Below are 19,184 nucleotides of genomic sequence, written 5' to 3'. Positions count from 1 at the left end.
TCGGGCCTTATCAGCTGTCAATCAAAAGGGGGTTCTACAATTTTTAAAGTTGACCGCTTATTCACCGGGTTTTTTTCCAATGAGGCGTTGTTAAAATAGTTACTACCTAATCGATTGTACCTAGACCACTGTGTGTCATTTTAGGAATATTTGCATAGGTCGAAAAAATGAATTTTTAAGAAGAATTACATTTATTTATCTACGTACATTCGAGTGATACTTTTCCTCCTATCTAAAATTGGCTGAATATATTTTTGCATTTCTGATAGAGTGCTTTCATCGGTCCGTAGCTGGACAGAACCAACGATATGAGGGTGAGGCACTTCATCAGGATTTGGAAATCTGTCTCACTACGGCTCTTGAAGTATCCCGTCTGGTAGCCGTAATACTGGGTCACCAGAGCGATCACGAAGCACGCGAATCCCAGGAAGTTGTGGAACGTCTTGTTCAGCAATGGTGCTAAAAGCTTCTTCATGCGGGCGGAGAAAAGTGCCGCCAAGCCCGAGGACATGGCTAGAATGCACAGTATGAAGGCGGTCATCCCTGTTGACGAAGAGCGAGTATATTAGTCAGTTTCTGTTAGGTGTTAGGCTAATATTAAATACCGAGAAAGCTAAAGTTTTTACGGCTTTTTTACCGCTAAAAGTTAATAAAAATGCGATGAAATAGCTAGACTATTGTAACTAAAGTAATTTTGTAGGGGCGTATGATAAAAAACTGTTGTGTTGAAATACTAATGTAGCTTATACAGGGAAATACAACTTTGAATAGCTTAACTTATGAACTTTTAAATATTTTATGGGAACAAAAAAAAAAGAATACGAGGATCTATCACTCAGTTTTGAATCTAGCATCTGTTGCTATATACTCACCCAGCCTCCCATGTGTCGATTGCAGCAAAAACCCCTTTTGAATCATCTTGATAAGGGCACCAGCTGCCCCGCAACCGCCTCCCAAAGTCAGAAGCACCCAGTGTATGGTGGTCTTCGTTTGGCGTTTGTATCCGTTTGTCAGCACATTTCCGCCGTAGTGGATCATAACGCCCTCGGCCATGAAGAAGGAGAACTGTGGTGTTGGAGGATCTTCAGTGCCCGCTTAGAAGGTAATAATCCCAAACTATTTACCCCGATGGTAACCAGCCAGGCATGCAGACCCGTGCCAGACAGCCCTGTTCGTAGCGTCAGATAGGATATATAGATGGTGACGAATCCAATGCACATCTGGTTCAAAACGTTGAGGAAGTACTCCAATCTCTGGAGCCGGTTCTGGGCCTCGTGACCGGACAGGGAACCTTGGGCCATTTTGGAATAGCGACGCGGAGATTCGATCGGAATAAATGTGGGCCGGCGTAGCGATTCCGTCCGGATCGTGCTGCCGTAGTCGACGGATGACTGCGTTCTACTAAGCACCGGCTGCTGACTCTCGGACATTGTAGTTCCAGTTTTCAGTTTTTCGCTTGCCAGCTTTTATCAGTGCGCTGAAATAATGTTATTTTCGTGTTAACATTTATACATTTGTCGACTGATAATACTGCCTGCCACTTTTCACAGACAAATTACGGCAAACTATTTATTATTGGGCAAAACCAGCCGGGTGCTCATGCTACGACAGCAATTAAAGGTTTAGTATTCGACCGATACGCCCAATGAACTTGGTTAATCAATTCATTTGGTCGAATGTTTATGAACAACTGGCGAAGCCATTCTTGCAGCGTCATTTACAAGTTGACTGGACTTGACCACAAGATTATTTAACTTTTCATTCCTATTCATATCGGCTTACGCTCCGGGAAGCTATCAAAGTGCAGCCAAACCGCAACTAGGCCTTCGCTCGTGTGCCTTTTTCAAATCGGAAGATGGCGCCAAGAGTTTCAATGCGTTAGGTATTCGTATCAATTTGCACTTATCAACACTAAACGATGCAAATGTGCAATGCAGCAGTGATGGCAGTGTAGCGTAAATATGTGTTAGGTTAACACTGTTAACTGATTAACTGATTAAGTAGTTTTGTATATGACCGCTGTTAATGGTTGTTTTAAATCATATCAATGCATATACATATCTAGGTACTTCGACACATTTAAAATCGAGATTTTATTACAAGCCAGGCCAGTTTTCAGTAATGGGTTGTGTGCTCGAAATTAAATTTTTGTGTTCTTTTTCCAAAAGTATGTTGCTTTTTTATCTTTTTCAATGACATTAAAAACCCAGAAAGCAAGCTTTAGAATTGGCGGGATTGCTAACCCCCAAAAATACGTTGCATACCTAAATGCTGTTGTATGGTGTTCCATAACATTTATCTTTTGCAAGCGAGTTTTACATTGTTCACTACTTTACTTAAATTGTAATCACATTTTTTAGTCGGGCTTTTGTTCTCTTAGTTCTTAGTTATATCCTTATAATAACATTAAATTAATATGTAAATATTATATAGTCTAGCTTAGCTCAAAATACACCATATACAAGATGAAAGATAGATAAAGAGCGTTTCTAACTGGCCAAGCTACCAAATTTCTGATAGAGGGACTTGATGGCGCCAATGCTGGTTAGGACCATTAGGACCATAGTGACGACCTGCATGAGAACAACGAAATCCTGGCCTTGGCCCCTGAAAATTCCAGTCTGCGTGTATCCGTAAAACTGCGCCATCATGGCGATCACGAAGGCGGCAAAGCTGAGGACCACGTGGAAGGTCTTGTTGACCAAGGGTGAGATGGTCCTGCTCAGGGATCTCGCCAGGAAGGCGACAAGTCCACTCAGCAATGAGATCAGGCACAGGATGAAGGCGGCGAAACCCAGGCGTGCATGCAACGTGACGCTAATTGCCCAATCGTCGCGTATTAGTTGGATCAAACAGCCGGCCACGCCCATGCCGCCCCCCAGGATCTGAAGGACCACGTGAAAGGCAGTCTTGTACTTTCGGGAGTAGCGCACCGTTAGCCAACTACCGTCGTAGAAGCACATCATTCCCTCGGCCATTAGGAAAACAAATCCGAAGGTAACCAGCCAGGCATGAAGGCGAATTCCCGAGAGGTCCTGGCGCAAGCAGGTCCAGCTGACCCAAATGGTGACGAATCCTATGCACAGCTGGTTGATCACATATAGCGCCGATTCTATATGCTGCAGCAGTGACGTTGGTTTGGACTTTTCATCGCTCATTGTGGCGCTACCTTGGAATTATTTCACAGAAATTGTAATTGCAATTTCAAGAAATTAGTAATTTTAATTTCACAAACACTGCTATTAGATTCACATGAGCTTTAGTTTAATTTCACAAAAGTTGTAATTTTGATTTCTACCTAGTTTCACAACGGCTATAAATAATGTTTAGTCCTTTGAATTTCTCTTCTAGTCTCCTGAAATGAATTACATGTATTCCTTATAAGGACTCTAATGGAATTCCCTTTTTCGTTAATTCAAAAGATTTTTAAGGATTCTTCCATATGAAAACTGCCTTTTGACTAGCGATCCGCCGTGCATTAGCTATTACAACGCACTATGCGGAACTGAGGTTTTTATTGACTTCACCGTAGCTTTGAGACTTTCACTAGACTGGCGTACAATTTGTTTGCTATCGGGTTATCAGCGAAACATTTTGGGTGCCCCATTCTAATGCAGTAGACTCAAAGGATTATACAATATTATTAAGTGGTAGGCGCTGCATGTACACGTTCGCAGTATCGTGGGCCAGGAGATCTAATCGACCTTATCGACATCCATTCATTCACCCATTGATGTTGGGGCTTTCGGAACCAAAGTATCCGAGGATTACCATACAGGGGCGCTCGACTATGCGATCCCACTCACGTTGACCATTCCCCAAAAACGTCATGAACCAGGGGCTAAATTTAGAGGGGTTATTAATATTAATTAGACTCTCGTCACTCGAGTACTGGCCCACTCTGGTTCCACTTATTGATAATATACATAATGCTGATGTAGTCCTCCTGTCGGATCGCAAGTCACCAGCGCCTTATCGAAATGCAAAATCGCACGTACCAGATAAAAGTTACCACCTACTTGAGAATACAGAAACACTGTTGATGTCTTTGGGCCAAATGTCTGGGTAGACAGTTTGAACTTCAGCCAGTCACTAAGCGACTAACAGACTGAGCATTTTTAAACCATCCACGCGCCTTAAGCACTGCGGTTTTGATAAACCATACACATTGCGATCCAATTTGCTAGCGCAATGTTTACAAATATTTATTGCTGACTCAGCCGATTCGTATCTACGATCTGACATTGAAGGTGATTAAGGTATATTGGATTTAACTTCGAGTAGTACCATAAAAATGTGGGCTGTAGAAAGTTAGGTGCCCCGATTAAAGTGACATAGCTTGATTTATGAGGCTGTGGACTCGAAACTGGGACTTTAAGTGCCTCTAAAGTCGCTGAGCTCCTATTTAAGTTGATAATATTCGGTTGCCTTCCGGCCATAATTATCATAGATAACTACACTGGAAGGCTTAAGATTGGTCACTTCAAGTGTTCTGTACGCCTCGACGGGAATGCATTTACTTTCATTCTTGGCCAGACTTTCAAAGTAGACGATGACCACGGAGTCTTCATTCTTGGTATCAACGGACTGCGGAAAAATGGATAATTTTAGGGGCTATTATTATACAAAAAGTGCTAAACTCACCCCAACTCCTTCGACATCACGAATTTTCTTAACGCTTGATTTATCCGAGCTGTATCCGGAGGGCAGAGACACCTCCAAAACGACCATATCGGAGGCATTTGTGCTCCCCTCCACAAACTCCACGCACACGACCAGCTCCATTTTCGATGACAAACTCGGTTTCACCGTAGTCTGAATACTGAAGCTTGGATTAACCTCTTTTTCCTCGAAGTCATATGCATAGCTAATCTGGATGAGAGCTGCTCCAGTTCCCTTTGCCTGAACCTCCAGGAATTTGGTGCCTTGAGGGAAGTTAATCGACTGGGTCAACAGATTGCTTTTGATAAATTTTTGTGATATCTCTTCGTTGCTGATGCTCAGTTCCCAGGCGCTCGGATTGTAGCCCCACTTTTCTGCGAACTCAATCAGAGCTGTTAGGCCAATAACGGTTTTCTGGCTGGAGTCGAATTCTCCATAAATATTTCTCTGGGCCAAAAGCCATCGAATGGTGCTGATTGCTGACTCTGGCCCATCCATTTCCGAATCCATGAGGGAGAGCAGGGCATATGAGGTGATCTCCACATCTTGAAGGCTTCTGTGCTGCACATCCTCCGCCCACCAAATTTGGTCATTGCTTTGGTCCTGCTTTGCCACGGATCTAAGTTGCGCCAAAAGCTTGTCAGATTCTGGGGCCTGCGACTTTTGCAATGCATATATGGCCATTGACTTGGCCAGTGATAAGCCAGTTTCCCCGAGCTGAGATCTAAGAAAAGCCACCGCTTTGTTGATGGCTTCCGTGTTGGGTTTGGCTTGTTTCTGAAGGGCCAACAGAACACTGGATGTGAAGAAAAGGGAACTGCCGGACCTTGAAAAGTATTTTAAATCCTCCGTGAAGCTTCCATCTTCATGCTGATGGCTCAGCAGAAATTCGAATCCCTTTTGCAGAATTGAACCATCTACATATATGACATCCTTAATTTCGCTTAAGTAACGCAGGACGTAGGAGGTTAACCAGATGGAACCGGTGGCTTTCGGAGGGTCAAAGTAGCTAAAGCTCCCATCATCTCTGTGGCAATAGTTCAGTATATTCTGATAGCCCTCTCTTAAATTATTTTTGATTCGAGTGTCCAAAGCTCCATCGAGCTTTTTGGTTCGATTAAGGTAGCTCCACACCAAGAAGTTAACTGCCATTTTAGACATGGTCAGTTCGCCAGTGCCACCCGGCATTGAAATATCCAAGTTTTGGAGGACCGGACCGAGAGGGTCACTAAATAGAGTAAACTCGACCAGTCTGGAATTTGGGAGATCAAATTGGAAGGTGCTTTTGTACTCCTGATTGTCCTTTAAATTCACTAAGATGGCGCGATGGCTATATTCGGTACTGACATTTAGGTTGTCTTCAATAACTATTAGCGACTTATCAACAGTAGTATTTTTAACTGAAGAGATTGCTGAAAATTCGAGAGGAATAAAGTTTCCCGTATAGTTGGGGCAGAAATTGAAGAACGCGCTTTTGGCTCCATACTCCTCGATTTCCATTAGTTGTGTTCGACTATATTCCAAGGAATCACCAAAGTCATTAGCTTCGGAGTCCAGTGCTAACTCGACTTTCAATAGGTCCGGTAAATGGTTGACGATCAGAACCGGAATTCTGACCGTTTCTCCTAGTTTCACTGAGTACGGCAAATGAATAAAGAGCGAGTAGGGCTTGGTTGTTCTGATTTGTGTGATGTTACTTTGGAAGACGCCTAAACCCTTTTCAGGGTGCAACGAAAAACCCTTAACTATCCACGTGCCCAAGGTCGAGGGAAGCTTTATGTCGACGTCCGTCACCCTTTCTCTGACTTTTTGTATATCCGAGAACAGCCAAGACTCAGTGGTTTTCAAAGGATATCGTATTGCAGACTTGCCATTTTTGGCAGATATCGCTCGTGCGGATAAGTCTTTGTCTGCATAAAATAAATACCATTAAGACTCTCTTATAACTAAATATGTATATATAGTTACCCATGTCGAAGTATCGAAAGATTCTCTCCTTAATCTGGGCGTTGGTCATGGTGACGAGACCAAGACGCGATCCGGGAACGTCGTGGTAGGTGTGCAAATGAACGTCGTTCAATTGCTCTTCTAAGTACGACAAGTTTATTTCATGATTTCTGGGAAGTTCCGTTGAGGGCTTGTTAAATGACATAATATTTGACAGTTTATTGGCATAAAACTGATAATCAATATCGTCATGTTTTCTGTCAGCTGTCTTTATCCTCCCTGAAATCCTTTCTTCGAGCGCCAAGATGCCGACAAAGGAATTGGGTTCTGTTCTGATTCTTAGCTTGATTTCTTCTTCAGGATACCCAGTGCTCGGTGCAGATATACTTATTTCGTTGGGAAGACTCATGAGAACTACAAATTGAGACTTTGTGTGGTGAAGGACACCCTGTTCGTCTACATAGTAGGCATAAATATGAAAATGGGGTGCAGTGAGGTGCGTGGCCTTCAAGGTGAAGTTGTAAACCATCTTGGGCTCCGCGAACTCAACTCTTTCGGTGTGCAGTATGAGACTACGGGCCACTATGTTGTATATAAAGTATTTGATGGGTTTGTTGGAATTGAGGGTCACCAGGAAATCATCGCCAACAACCAACGCAGCTGGGAGACCTTTGTCATCTTTGCGTCCATGGATCTGAAGGAAGAAATCCACATCTATCCGAGGTGTGAAATAAGCATTTGTCGCATCGATTATGAACCCCATCGATTGTGGGATTGTTTGCTGGATTCGATGTTCTTCGCCCTTATATTCCACAGATATATCGTAGTACGCCAAATAGTCACCATTTTGTGGAAAATCAGAGATGTTTGCCTTGAACTCGTAAAGTCCCGACTTATCCAATTTGCCTTCGAACTCAAAGCGCTTCTGTTCGTCCACTTCTCTGAATTTCCGGAAATAGCTACCCACTTTTTCAGTTCCTTCGCTGTAAATAAGCTTGAAAATAATTAAAAAAGTATATTAATATTCATTTCCTGTCATATTTTTACAGTACCTTAACCGGTGACTGCGTTTCGGAAACCAGAGATCCATCTAAGTGTGTAATCTTTATAAGAACCCTGTTGTTTTTTTCTTTCCACGGCCTTTGGCATGAATAATCTGCACATGTAACAATATAGCGATTTTGAAGCAGGAAAACATATGCAATCTCAGTAGTTTTTTCTCCACTATCTTCATCTTCCACCGCTGCCTTTATGGTAGCTATATATGTGGTCCGGATTGGAGCTATGTGCTTGGCAATGTCCGTCAGATGAATATGAAAGGTCGCCAGACCTTTGACTACAGCACCATTCGCTGTTATTGTGCGATTAAAAAGATTATCCTGTTTCTTTTCCGTATATAACTTAATTTGTATTTCGGCTCTTCCGTTGAGGGGGTTGCCATACGAATGCCTTTGAAAATACAAATGATTTAAGAAACTTACATACTTGTAGTATTTCCACGCTTACTTGACTCTAAGCTCTATCTTCATCTCGTTTTCCTTTATACTGACAAACTTTGGGACATCTATATGAACGGAAAACCTTGGAAGTCCCTCAGGCCTCACGTAAAAAAAGGTAAATGTACTTGTTCGAGCTCCGTACTCAGCGCCATCAGCATCTTCGAGACTCAACTCCCATTGCCCAAGAGCTGCCCTTTTGGACAACTGAAATTGACCAGAATAGACTCCGTCAGCTACTTTGCTTTTTCTGGCCTCTTCAATCTTGTTTCGTTTCGGATCCAAGAGGCAGATAACCATATCTTTGGCATAAGTATCTGGGCGAAGTTGTTCGTTTAGTACCAAAACGCGATAGCTAATTTTGTCTCCAGGGATATAATCATCCTTGTCAGTTAGTAAAACAACCAATGGAGAATCGTGTTGGAAGTAAAGACTAATGGAGTTCTGAAACTTTAGGCCTGACACTCCTTCGGCTGTCAGTGCATAGTCACCCGAGGAAAGGTCAGGCAACTTAAAGGTGACCTCCTTTACTTCGTGGTCTGTGGGTAGGTCCACGGTGTGGGAATCATTATACGCATCTCCTGATATGGCCAGTTTAAGGGTGACTGGTTCTTTGATGTGATAAACGGCCACGGATACTTTGAAGTCCCGATTAGGGATTATGCTCCCGGGGGCCACTACACTGTACAGTCTAAATTAAACGGAAAAGTGTAAAAAATTAGATTTTATTTGTTCACTATTATTTAAAAATATAATTCTCAAGGAATATTTTTCAAGGAACAAATAATTGATATCTTTTCTGGCTGCTATGTAAATTTTAAGTAGTATATTTATAAAGTCAAGTGCAAAATGATGTTTAGTCACAACAGAATCGATATCAATATTTTGGAATAAATTAAACTTAAACTTACCCCTCATTGCTTGCTAGTATATTATGATTGAACCACGAGCAAAAAACGCAAACAAGCACTTTTAAGCAATTAACAGAACTCATAATCGAATTTTAAGTCACGGAAATGAGCATATTCTTCAGGGAAAAGACAGATATGAATTTGCCTCCTGCTGCACTCACAGCCGAACCTTGACTGGTTACTCGAATGGACATTGGACTTATCGTCTTAGGACTGCAACTCCATCCTAAGTCACCAGTCATTCCTGTTCTTCTAGTTGAGGCACTCTTCTGGGTTCAATACCAATTCGCCGCATATGTACTAGCTGCTGTGTACAATTCTGAACGACATATATTTCTCTATTATTTTATATTAATGTTTGCTTTTAAATATAAGCATAAATAACTTTATGACAACAATAAGCAAGGTATATATACTTCTAGCACTTAATTTTTTTATATTTGTTCTTCCAGGAAATAATAGTGATATATTGTCAAGTTGAATGTAAAACTAATTCATTTTTCCAGATTTATTTACTTATTATTATTTATTCTTAAGTAATTATAATGAGTAATATAAGTAATATAATGATCGTAGAGGACAACTGAGGATAGTTTTTAATTGTCCACCCTTAGGTTCTATAGGCCACGATGGGAATGCATTTGATGTCGTTTTCCGCCAGATTCTTAAGCTAAATGACCATTATTCGCATCACCAACTGCAAAGGGCAGGGATTTCTTAGGCGTGTCTTCTGCCGCGTAGTCTACACAAAAGTCAAACTCCAGATTGGCTGTCGACTTTTTCTGCAGAACAGTCACTTCAATCTTGAAACTGGGTTTCGAGTGCTGTTTAAGAACATTATACTGATAGCTTATCTAAATAAAATCTCCTCGTGCCCTTAGCATGGAACTCCAGGGACCTAGTTCCCTGGGGAAAGTGAACCGTCGGCAACAATGGCATATTGTTCGATATGGATATGACTGAGTTCTTATTAAGTTTGCCCGGGATTGAAGGCGATACCTCCCAAGTTATTTCTCTCACCAAATAAACATCGGGTGGCTCTGATTTCTGATTCTGGCATATCCGATTTGACCAGATTTGACCTTCATCCTGGCAGGCAATCAATTTAAGTTAGTAGGAATCGGTTGGTTGCTATCGGAATCTGGTTATATGGCTTTACTACCTCTTTAAGGTCGTTTGCTGTGGGGAGATGCACGTTTTGGGATTCAGAATAGGAATCTGTTGCCATACCGATTCTCAGCGTAACTGGTTCTTTGATGTAATGAACGGCCACAGTTACTTTGTTGTCCCAAATGACCTTTATGGCTCCATTAGCAACAATTTTAAATGGTGCGAGATAATTAAGAATGTATATACATATATATTAGGAATAGCTAATTGTGATTGTCAATGCACAAGCAAGCAATAAGCTACTGAATTTTGTCATTTTAACTTCCCGCTGTGCTAAATTATTATTTACTTGTTATTAACTAGACGCACTATCTTTATCTTCTTACCTTGAGCATTTCTGTAAAATCGAAAGAGAAGATCATATAAACCCAACAAGTTCATCTAGGAAATCCGTTTTGATTTCCTACAAAATCAAAATGGCACCTTTCAATGAATGTAGAAAGAAACCAATGTCACTGTTCAAAAGTAATTTATTTCCCACGGTATGCTACCAGTCTTTCCTGTTCTTCTGCTTATGCAACTCATGGTTTCTTTTGAGATAATAATAGAATACCAGACTGTCTCACCTATTTCGATGTTGTAACTCCGATACCACCCCAAATGACTTCATTTACATTTAAGAAAGAGGATCTCCTCCATCTAAGGTTAAGTGTTAGTAAGATTTAAGTGAGTGAACTAGTACAGAACTCTTATTTTAGATTGAGAGAGTCTGTTTATCAAATAAACACCTTTGAATATGTCTACACGATGCTCGTAATTAATTGTCCTCTTACAAATCAAAAATATTTTTCATATGGCCCCTACCCAGAAGTTACTTCCGTTTCAATATATCATTGTAGAAAATGTATTCTACAGTTTTAGTAACCATAAACTTTTGCAACTCATACGGTCGTCATACTACTCCAGCTTTGGTTTGGTTTGGCCTAGCTACTTATTATATTCTAATGGAAAGCCATTTTGCCTGTGCTTAGACTTAGACGCAGTTGGCTAAGTGAATTGTGTCTCTGGGTTGATGGTAAGTTCTGACTTTTCTTTCTCCTTCCTGTTTTAATGTATTTTATTTACTATCTCACAAATCATTAAGTGACTGCTAGTCAAAGACAATCAATTGGTTTGGTTATAGTGCTTTCAAACTGTTTCTAAGATAAGATGAGGATGCCGGAGGCCTTAGCACACTCTCTGATGCGCTTCGTAACTACGTTACAACCCTTATTTTACCCAAAGTAGTAAAAGAGACATTTCGTTTATACATTATAATCACAATTTTATTTGAAGTAAGGATAGAAAGTATTATTGGTTTGTTTGGTTTGGATACTCTAGCACTTGCTCTTGCACTCGTCATCCTCGCAAATGTCGCAAAGTTTCGACTCGATGGAGTAGTATTCGGTGGCCTTCTTGTTCGTGTCATAGTAATCGTAGAGGACCACCGAAGATGGCTTCTGGTTGGCCACCGCATGGGTTCTGTAGGCCTCAATGGGAATGCATTTGTTTTCGTTCTTGGCCAGATTCTCGAAGTATATAACTACCACGGAATCACCGTTCTTGGTTTCCACCAACTGTAAGAGGATTATTTATAGATGATTTTTAGATGAAGTGAAATATTGTATAGTTGTTAAGGAGCCTTAAACTTACCCGCACACGTTCGATGTTTCGGATGTCATTAAAGCTATCTGCATCAGCAGTATAACCAGACGGCAGGGATACCTCCAGGATGGCCATGTTGGATTCCTTGGACTTGCCCTCCTCTACGTAGTCCACGCAAACGCTTAATTCCAGTTTGGCTGGCGACGATTCCGGCAACACGGTGGTCTGAACCTTGAAGCTAGGCTTCGGCTCCTTCTCCACCACGTTATATTGGTAGCTTATCTGGACCATAGCAGCTCCAGTGCCCTTGGCCTTAAACTCAAGCGACTTGGTGCCCTGTGGAAACTCAACAGTCTGGAGCAGCAGGTCGTTTTCCTCCGATGTGGTGAGCTTCTCGGACTTTTCACGCTTCCCCTTGTTGGAAACGGTTACCTCCCATTTGGCCGCCTCGTAGCCCGACTTCTCAGCAAACTTAATGAGGGCGGTGAGGCCCACAACCGTATCCTGGGTGGAGGCAAATCCTCCGAAGCTATTTCGTTGGGCGATCAACCAGCGCACGGTGTTCAGAACAGTGTCGGCTGTCTCCTGGTCAGATTCCAGAAGGGAGAGCAGTGCATATGATGTGATCTCCACGTCCTGACTCCAAACCCAACACCACCAGCGTCCGCAGTTTTTGGAGGCACGTAGCTTATCCAGATCCTCAGTCCACCATGTGCGATCGTCCTCCTGTTTGGCCAGGGACTTAAGACTGGCCACCAGCTTGGCAGCTTCCGGCGCCTTAGCCTTTTGCAGTGCATAAATGGCAATAGATTTTGGCAGAAGCTCTGTAGACCCAGCGGTGTTAGCGCTTAGGTAGCCTACTGCCTTCTCAATAGCAGCCTGGTTCGGTTTCTCCACCTCCAACAGGGCAAGCAAGGAATTTGCGGTCAAGGTCAATAGAGATCGCTGGGAGCCATAGAAATACTCTCCATGTTCCGTGAAGCTTCCATTTTCTGCCTGGCGAGTTAGTAGGAAGTCGTAGCCCTTGGCCAGGAACTGCTCATCCAGGTCAATTATATCCTTGATCTTGCTAAACGATCGCAGGACATAGGCCGTCAGCCAGGTGGAACCATTGCGCACCGGATCCTCTAACCTCCACTTGGTGGGCCCAAAGGAACTGAAGCTGCCGTCGTCGTGGCGATAGTGCAACATGTTCTGGTAGCCTTCCTGCAGATTTCTCTTGATGCGAGTGTCCAAGGCAGGTGTAAGTTTCTTGATGCTCTTCAGGTAATCTCTCACCAGATAGTTGGGCACCAATTTGGACATGGTCTGTTCGCCACAACCGCTGGGCAATCGCAAAAGGTTCTCAAGGTTCTTGACCACTGGTCCCAAGAGATCGCCCACCAATCCGAATTCCACATGCTCGGAATCGGGAACCACATCTTCCGGCACTTCAAGCTCGAAGGTGTTATTAAACTCACCCGTATCCTTAAGGTTGATAAAGAATGCCCTGTTCTGGTACTGGGTAATACCTTCGGGGATTACCTTTAGTGGCTTGTGTATAGCGTCTCCGGCCAGTGGTGAGATAGCCTTGAATTTAAGCAAAATATTTCCAATGACCTTGGGTCGGATCAAAAATGAGGCTCCAGCTGCTTCGTTGGCTCCGACTCTTATGTTCTGCGTACGCTTCTGGTCACCAATCACCTCATTCGAGGTATCCACAAAGTCGTATTCTTGATCCTCGTTGTCCAGGGTCAGTTCCACGTCCAGTGTCTTTGGCAGATAGTTGAACACCAGAGCCGGTACATTGATCACCTCACCTCGCTTCACAGAGTAGGGCAATCGTACGGAGACAAAGAACGGCTGGAATGTCTTGATGTGCGTCTGATCATTGGTGACACCCAATCCCTTCTGCGGATGCAGTGAAAAACCAGTGACCACCCAGTTGGTGATCGTGTCGGGTATGGTCTTCACCCACTTGAATACCTCCTCCTCAGTGCTCTCGATATCGGCAAAGATCCAGGTCTCTGCAAAATTCTTTCGCACTACTGGGGCTGCAGATGCACTATCGGCGGAGAATCCCGCGGCTTGAGGTGCTGCAGCACCAAGGGCGGCGGTCGTGGATTGAAATACCGGACTGTCATTTGCCACTGCTGTCTTCCTTACGGCGAAAGCGCTTCCACCGAATCCTTCTGTAGCTTTTAACATTTGCGATTAATGTTCATTATTATTATGGTAGAGAAATACGTACGTGTATGGTAGACGGGAGCGGTGCGATTATAGAAGAAATGGGCATTTGTCATCGTCACGACTCCAGACCGTTCTCCGGGGTAGTACGAGTATCCACCCTGCCAGGGAGTGGAGGTGTCATAGCCATTTAGACGCCAGTTGAAAGATTCCTTGTTCAAATCGTTGTTGCTGCCCAGCAGGAGGACACTCTGATCGACGGCCAACAAACCCACGAACGACTTTGCCGGCGTCTTGATCTCAAGTGCAACGTCGGCACCTGGTTTCACTTCCTCGGGAGCCTTGATTTCGATTTGGTTCTGCAGTTCCACCTCCACACTGAACGTGTCCTCGGCATATCGGAACTCTCCAGTTTCATCCACGTAGTAGAAGTACACCCGACCATTGGGTGCAGTGAGGAAAGAAGGCTTTATGGTGACGTTGACGGTCTTTTGGGGTTCCGCGAGATCCACACGCTTCGTTTCCAATATGTTTCCACGTCCCACAATGTTGTACACAAAGTAATTGAGCGGGCGACTTGAGTTGAGGGTTACTTGATACTCCTGGCCGATCTTAAGACTGCAATACAGGTATTATTAATGGATAGTAAAAACCATGGAACGCTTACTCAACCGTGAACTTACTTCCAGACATCCTTGGGCCTCTGAACTTCGGCCCTGAACCACTCCTTTTCCTCTTCAGTGGTGGGATTATCAATCTTTTTTGGTTCCCTATAGGGATAGGTGGTGTACAGCTCTCGTGTTTCATCGACAAACTCTAACTCAATGCTATAGTAACGAGTAAAGTTGGCGATATCCGGCAAATCGGGAAGAACCACCTTGAACGGCGCCACACTGGACTTATTCAAATGGCTCTCAAACACGAACGTTTTCTTCTCAATCTTGGGCAATTCCGGTTCTTGACGATCAACTCCAAAGTTATAGAAACCATAATTGCGACGAATTCCTTCAGTGAACTTGGCCTAAAGTTAAATATGAATTAAGGATCGATATGGAATAAAATCTCTAAGATTTCTAACCCACCTTCACAACAGATTTGGAATCTGTAATAAGTGTACCGTCGACATATGTAATCTTAAAGTTAAGTTCGTGTTCCTTGTCGGGTTTGAAGGAGAAGCAGGTGGAGTAGTCAGTGCAGGACATCTCATACCGATAGGGATACAGCTGCACACCGCCTGTTTCATTAAGCTTCACGCCGGTGAAGTCTTCCTCCACGGTGGCCGTAATCTGGGCATACGAAGACGAGGTCTTGTGCGGCAGATAACTGGCGAAGTCCTTGAGATCCATGGTCAACTTCGCCTTGCCACCGACCATGTCAGCGGTTCCAACAACAGAATGTCCGGGGTATTCTGTTTGCACAGTCTTGCCATCCACATTCTGCCAACTGCTCGACGAATCCAGATGGACATTGACAAGAACTTTACCATTCACTGGTTTACCATAGGTATAGCTGGGGGTTACCACTGATATTAGAACGTAATAAAACATCAAACTTCAGGAAATACTTACTTGGCCTTCAGGACGACATTGAACTCGCCATCTCGCACTGAAACCTGCTGCGTGGCATCCATTTTGACGGAATACTTGGGTAGCACGTACTTCTCCACCTCGAAGTTAACCCGCTCATCCGACCGACGCCAGCTGTGACCAAATCCTCCAAATGGTCTCCGACCACCAAAGTAAATGCCTCCGTCTGACTGCTGCTCTCCGTTCTGAACCAGAAGGGACCAGGAGCCCAATGTGGCGAACTCGGAGAGCTCGAATTTGCCAGTGTAGACGCCACCGGTGGTTTTAATGTGTTTCTCCTGTTTGATGCGATTCCTCTTGGAGTCCTCAAACCAAACCACCACTTCATCCTCGGCGGTTTCCGGCAGCAGGTTCTCATTCAGGAAGATCACTCGATAGTTAATGGTATCACCGGGCTTGTATTTTCCCTTGTCGGTCTGGATTTTAATGTATGGCTTGAAGTTTTCCCAGTTCAACTTGGTGGAGTTCTTGAACTCCAGTCCCTTGACGCCCTCCGCCGTCAGATTATATTCACCCGACTCCAACGGAGGCAGTTTGAAGGTGATCTGTTTGAACTCATCGGCAGTGGCTAATTCCACGGTTTCGGTTTTATTGTAGGAGGGTCCAGTGATGCCCACTTTAAGGGTGACGGGCTCCTTGGTCTGATGGACAGCCACGGCCACATTGTAGTCACGGTGGGAGTGGATGGTTCCGGGACCCACAATGGTGTACATACTGGAATCAAAGAAGACGTCAAATCATTATTTTCTTAAAAGAAAAACCCCAATCCGTTTGAAAATGTAAATTTTTTTTATAAATTATTCGTATTTTTTGGTGCGTATTGCATTTATTTGTAGTAGCTATCAATATGAAAAACATAATTTCCTGACCCAGCCCTAAGTGTTTAAAAATAAAATTATTTTGTCTAATCTGTAGGAAAGCACAAAAATCTTAAACGGCACCATTAACCTCGTATTGATAATGCATCCAATCTTTAAAAGGCAATCCGAGATTCTGTTAAAGTTTGTGAGTAATGGTTTTTTTGATCTGTGACAGTAAATATTAAAATATGTATATACATATATACCGGATAATGTTCCGGGAACCTGATCTTCTACTGAATAGTGTGAAACCGGCTCAGAGATTACATAATTCCAGCTTTTTACGATAAGCCTGTTTTCCTGCACTTACAGCCCTCGTACACGTACACCAAAATTGTTAGCGTGAACATCATTATCTTATTTTGATTAGCTTTGTTCCAGGCGTTTCTGGTATAATTTAATTTTCTAACATTTTAAAGTGTATTCACTCACATTTATATTCGTTTGTAGTTAATAATAATTACCGCGAACGTAAATATATACAGATATATGTTAAGATCGTGTGACAGATTCATCAACGGAACCATTAAGTCAAAGTATTTGACGTGTTCCTTTTGTTTGAGTAAAAAATTAAAAAATCCATATTCAAAATGGCTTGCAGTGAAACTCAATTAGCATCACAAGTTTAGCCCAGCCCAGTTCAGATCAACAAGGTGAGATTAAAGTGGCGATGGCACCTTCAACTCAAAATTTAATAAAAAACATTATTTCAGTAGAAACTAAGCTCTGTACAGTAGTATCCCTAATTCCACACTTTCGGTGCTCATCGTCACCACGCGGACGGGCAAACACAGTGAAATTGAAATCAAAGTTGTGATAAGGAACGTTGTTTGTCAATTGTTATTTGAAATATGTAGAGCAAATAGAGCAGGCATTTTATTAAACAGTAAAGATTCTCCTATAAAACCAAGGGCAAACCAGATGAAAAAAACAATTAAGTTAATAAGTGATTTTGCGTATTCAAAACAACTTAATTACCTTGATGTTCATTAAAAGCCGTCCTATCTGTCTATATGCATACTTAATTAATTGAAGTATTCACCGACAACCATACAATGGCTGTGAAAATAATAGTGGTAATAAGCATTAAACATATATAATATGGGTTGGATCTTAGTAATCTATATTTAAATGTTCGAGTGAGATGGAATGCAACCACTAGCATATTAGAAAAACGGGTCAGCATTTTGGCCATCCATTTTTATTCAAATAATCGACCGTTATTTCCATCTTTGCAAATAAAACTGGGGTATAAAGCACTCTGGGTTTGATATATTCACCTATGTTTTCGCTATTCGCAAGCCCGATTCTTCTAATACGCTGGCCGTAGCTGTGTATTTCGAACGATTTGATCATATAGTGAGAGGAATATTGACTTACCCTTCTGCTTTTACCGGTTCCATCGTCTGCAGCAGGGCCAAAATCCCACAAGCCGTAACAGCAAAAGCGTCTGCGCGACGCATTTCGAATGCGTTGGTGGTCAAAGAAGGGAAAATAAAAGCACAGATATAATAAGGCTATAATTCGGGATCGATTCTTGCGGAAATTTGGTAAGCGCGACTATGACCGACTGGGCTCAGAGCCGAGCTGGGACTGGTTCGGTTCGATGCCCCACGGATTTGTTATAACGCCGAGCGACTCTAAAATCCCAAGCGCGGCAGACGAAGCCGAGTTCCAATGAGGCGAGCGAAGTCGTAAAAAAACTGATAAAAATTATAAGTAAATAAAACTGGCAGTGTATGTATGTATGTACATATGTATGTACACTCGCTTATGTGCCCACTGAAATCGATGACGGACGGGAGTTGGGCAAACAAAACCCAAACAATAACATAACACTGGCCATAAAAAACGCCGGCACTTGAATATTCATTCGTGAGTATTCACTTGGACCAGTTTCAGCTGGAATATCATTCATAATAAAATTGCAAAAAGGATTTATAGGGATTTACTGCTAAAGACTTGCAAAAATTAATCTTTCGAATTTCATAATATTTAGAAATGAATATACATATAAATCGATATAAAGGAAATCAGGGCGAAAAAATATACGTGTTTGTATAGAACAGCAGAAAGTTGGTATTGCCCGTGGGCGGAGTGATTTCCCATGGGTGATATTTTAGGTATTTGTCACAGAACTATGGTCATGCAATAGTCAAATTATAACAACTTTTGTATATTTCGTGTGGGGTTTTTCGATAATTAACACTTTAATTGTCACCAATAACTGCCGCTTCGTGTTTCCGCAATAATTTAAGATATAGATTTTCCGTACAAATGATTTACGTACATAAGCTGGTTTTTGGAAAACCCCGATTGATTTATTTGGGAAGATCTCGCGTAAAGTCCCAATCCCTGAATTGAATACAAATATTTATATTTTTCGTGTGTTAAATGACGTGTCGGGCAATATTATTTGGACTTGTTGATTTGCTGTGCTTCTGCATCGGAATAAAGAGCCCAACTGACTAGGTGTTATATATAGCGAAAACTCTCTTCTCCTCTCTGAGTCAGCTGTTGTTGTTTTGGGACGTTTCCTCAGTGGGGCATTCGTAAATATGTATTTGTGGCTCTCTTGATTTGCCGAATAATGACGTCACTTGCCTATATTTCGCACTGTCTTGCAAATACGACGGGTAGTGATGAGTAATGCCCGAGAAGTATATATGTACATGTATTTAATTGCGTTTCTCTTGGTGATTCCCCGTTCGGATTTCTTTCGTGCAACTTAGTACGGTGTAATCCATGAGTGTTGTATTGAATACCCTGTAATCACATTAAAATTGGGTAGGAAAGGTTCAT

At 42.5% G+C, this 19,184-nt stretch overlaps 4 protein-coding genes and 2 long non-coding RNA genes across 8 annotated transcripts; 2 read left to right on the top strand and 4 right to left on the bottom strand.

The window, feature by feature from the left end:
• Positions 1 to 172: 172 nt before the first annotated feature.
• LOC6529737 (transmembrane reductase CYB561D2) lies at positions 173 to 1,686 on the bottom strand. The gene is made up of 3 exons (XM_002090694.4): positions 1,125 to 1,686; positions 873 to 1,065; positions 173 to 543 (listed from the first exon to the last, which is right to left on the bottom strand). Exons 1-3 carry the CDS (start codon positions 1,428 to 1,430, stop codon positions 233 to 235), a joined length of 810 nt encoding a protein of 269 aa, XP_002090730.1. The 5' UTR covers positions 1,431 to 1,686; the 3' UTR covers positions 173 to 232.
• LOC120321189 lies at positions 974 to 3,268 on the top strand. The gene is made up of 2 exons (XR_005560779.1): positions 974 to 1,102; positions 2,434 to 3,268. It is a non-coding gene; the product is annotated as an uncharacterized LOC120321189 (long non-coding RNA).
• LOC6529736 lies at positions 2,270 to 4,025 on the bottom strand. The gene is made up of 2 exons (XM_002090693.4): positions 3,299 to 4,025; positions 2,270 to 3,169 (listed from the first exon to the last, which is right to left on the bottom strand). The coding sequence occupies exon 2, from the start codon at positions 3,156 to 3,158 to the stop codon at positions 2,490 to 2,492; it is 669 nt and encodes a 222-aa protein (XP_002090729.1). The 5' UTR covers positions 3,159 to 3,169; positions 3,299 to 4,025; the 3' UTR covers positions 2,270 to 2,489.
• A 149-nt stretch (positions 4,026 to 4,174) lies between these two features.
• LOC6529735 (CD109 antigen-like) lies at positions 4,175 to 9,433 on the bottom strand. Its single transcript, XM_039373107.2, has 6 exons — positions 9,017 to 9,433; positions 8,116 to 8,796; positions 7,662 to 8,058; positions 6,631 to 7,603; positions 4,645 to 6,572; positions 4,175 to 4,587 (listed from the first exon to the last, which is right to left on the bottom strand). Exons 1-6 carry the CDS (start codon positions 9,097 to 9,099, stop codon positions 4,402 to 4,404), a joined length of 4,248 nt encoding a protein of 1,415 aa, XP_039229041.1. The 5' UTR covers positions 9,100 to 9,433; the 3' UTR covers positions 4,175 to 4,401.
• Positions 9,434 to 11,424: 1,991 nt separating this feature from the next.
• On the bottom strand, positions 11,425 to 18,821 carry LOC6529734 (alpha-2-macroglobulin). Of its 3 annotated transcripts, XM_015196924.2 has the most exons (8): positions 18,673 to 18,821; positions 17,763 to 17,832; positions 15,505 to 16,236; positions 15,019 to 15,445; positions 14,620 to 14,957; positions 14,001 to 14,554; positions 11,819 to 13,941; positions 11,425 to 11,742 (listed from the first exon to the last, which is right to left on the bottom strand). In XM_015196924.2, exons 2-8 carry the CDS (start codon positions 17,783 to 17,785, stop codon positions 11,503 to 11,505), a joined length of 4,437 nt encoding a protein of 1,478 aa, XP_015052410.1. In that variant the 5' UTR covers positions 17,786 to 17,832; positions 18,673 to 18,821; the 3' UTR covers positions 11,425 to 11,502. The 3 variants fall into 3 exon arrangements, with proteins under 3 accessions (XP_015052410.1, XP_002090727.1, XP_015052411.1); XM_002090691.3 differs by lacking the exon at positions 18,673 to 18,821 and having other exon boundaries at positions 17,763 to 17,988; XM_015196925.2 differs by lacking the exon at positions 18,673 to 18,821 and having other exon boundaries at positions 11,819 to 13,938; positions 17,763 to 17,988.
• On the top strand, positions 16,243 to 17,407 carry LOC120321187. Its single transcript, XR_005560777.2, has 2 exons — positions 16,243 to 17,035; positions 17,096 to 17,407. It is a non-coding gene; the product is annotated as an uncharacterized LOC120321187 (long non-coding RNA).
• Positions 18,822 to 19,184: the final 363 nt, after the last annotated feature.

Source organism: Drosophila yakuba, chromosome 2R, assembly GCF_016746365.2.
Source record: "Drosophila yakuba strain Tai18E2 chromosome 2R, Prin_Dyak_Tai18E2_2.1, whole genome shotgun sequence".
In the NCBI taxonomy this organism is placed as follows: domain Eukaryota; kingdom Metazoa; phylum Arthropoda; class Insecta; order Diptera; family Drosophilidae; genus Drosophila; species Drosophila yakuba.
The sequence above is the reverse complement of the archived record's forward strand: the minus strand, read 5'-3'. Positions and strand labels throughout refer to the sequence as shown.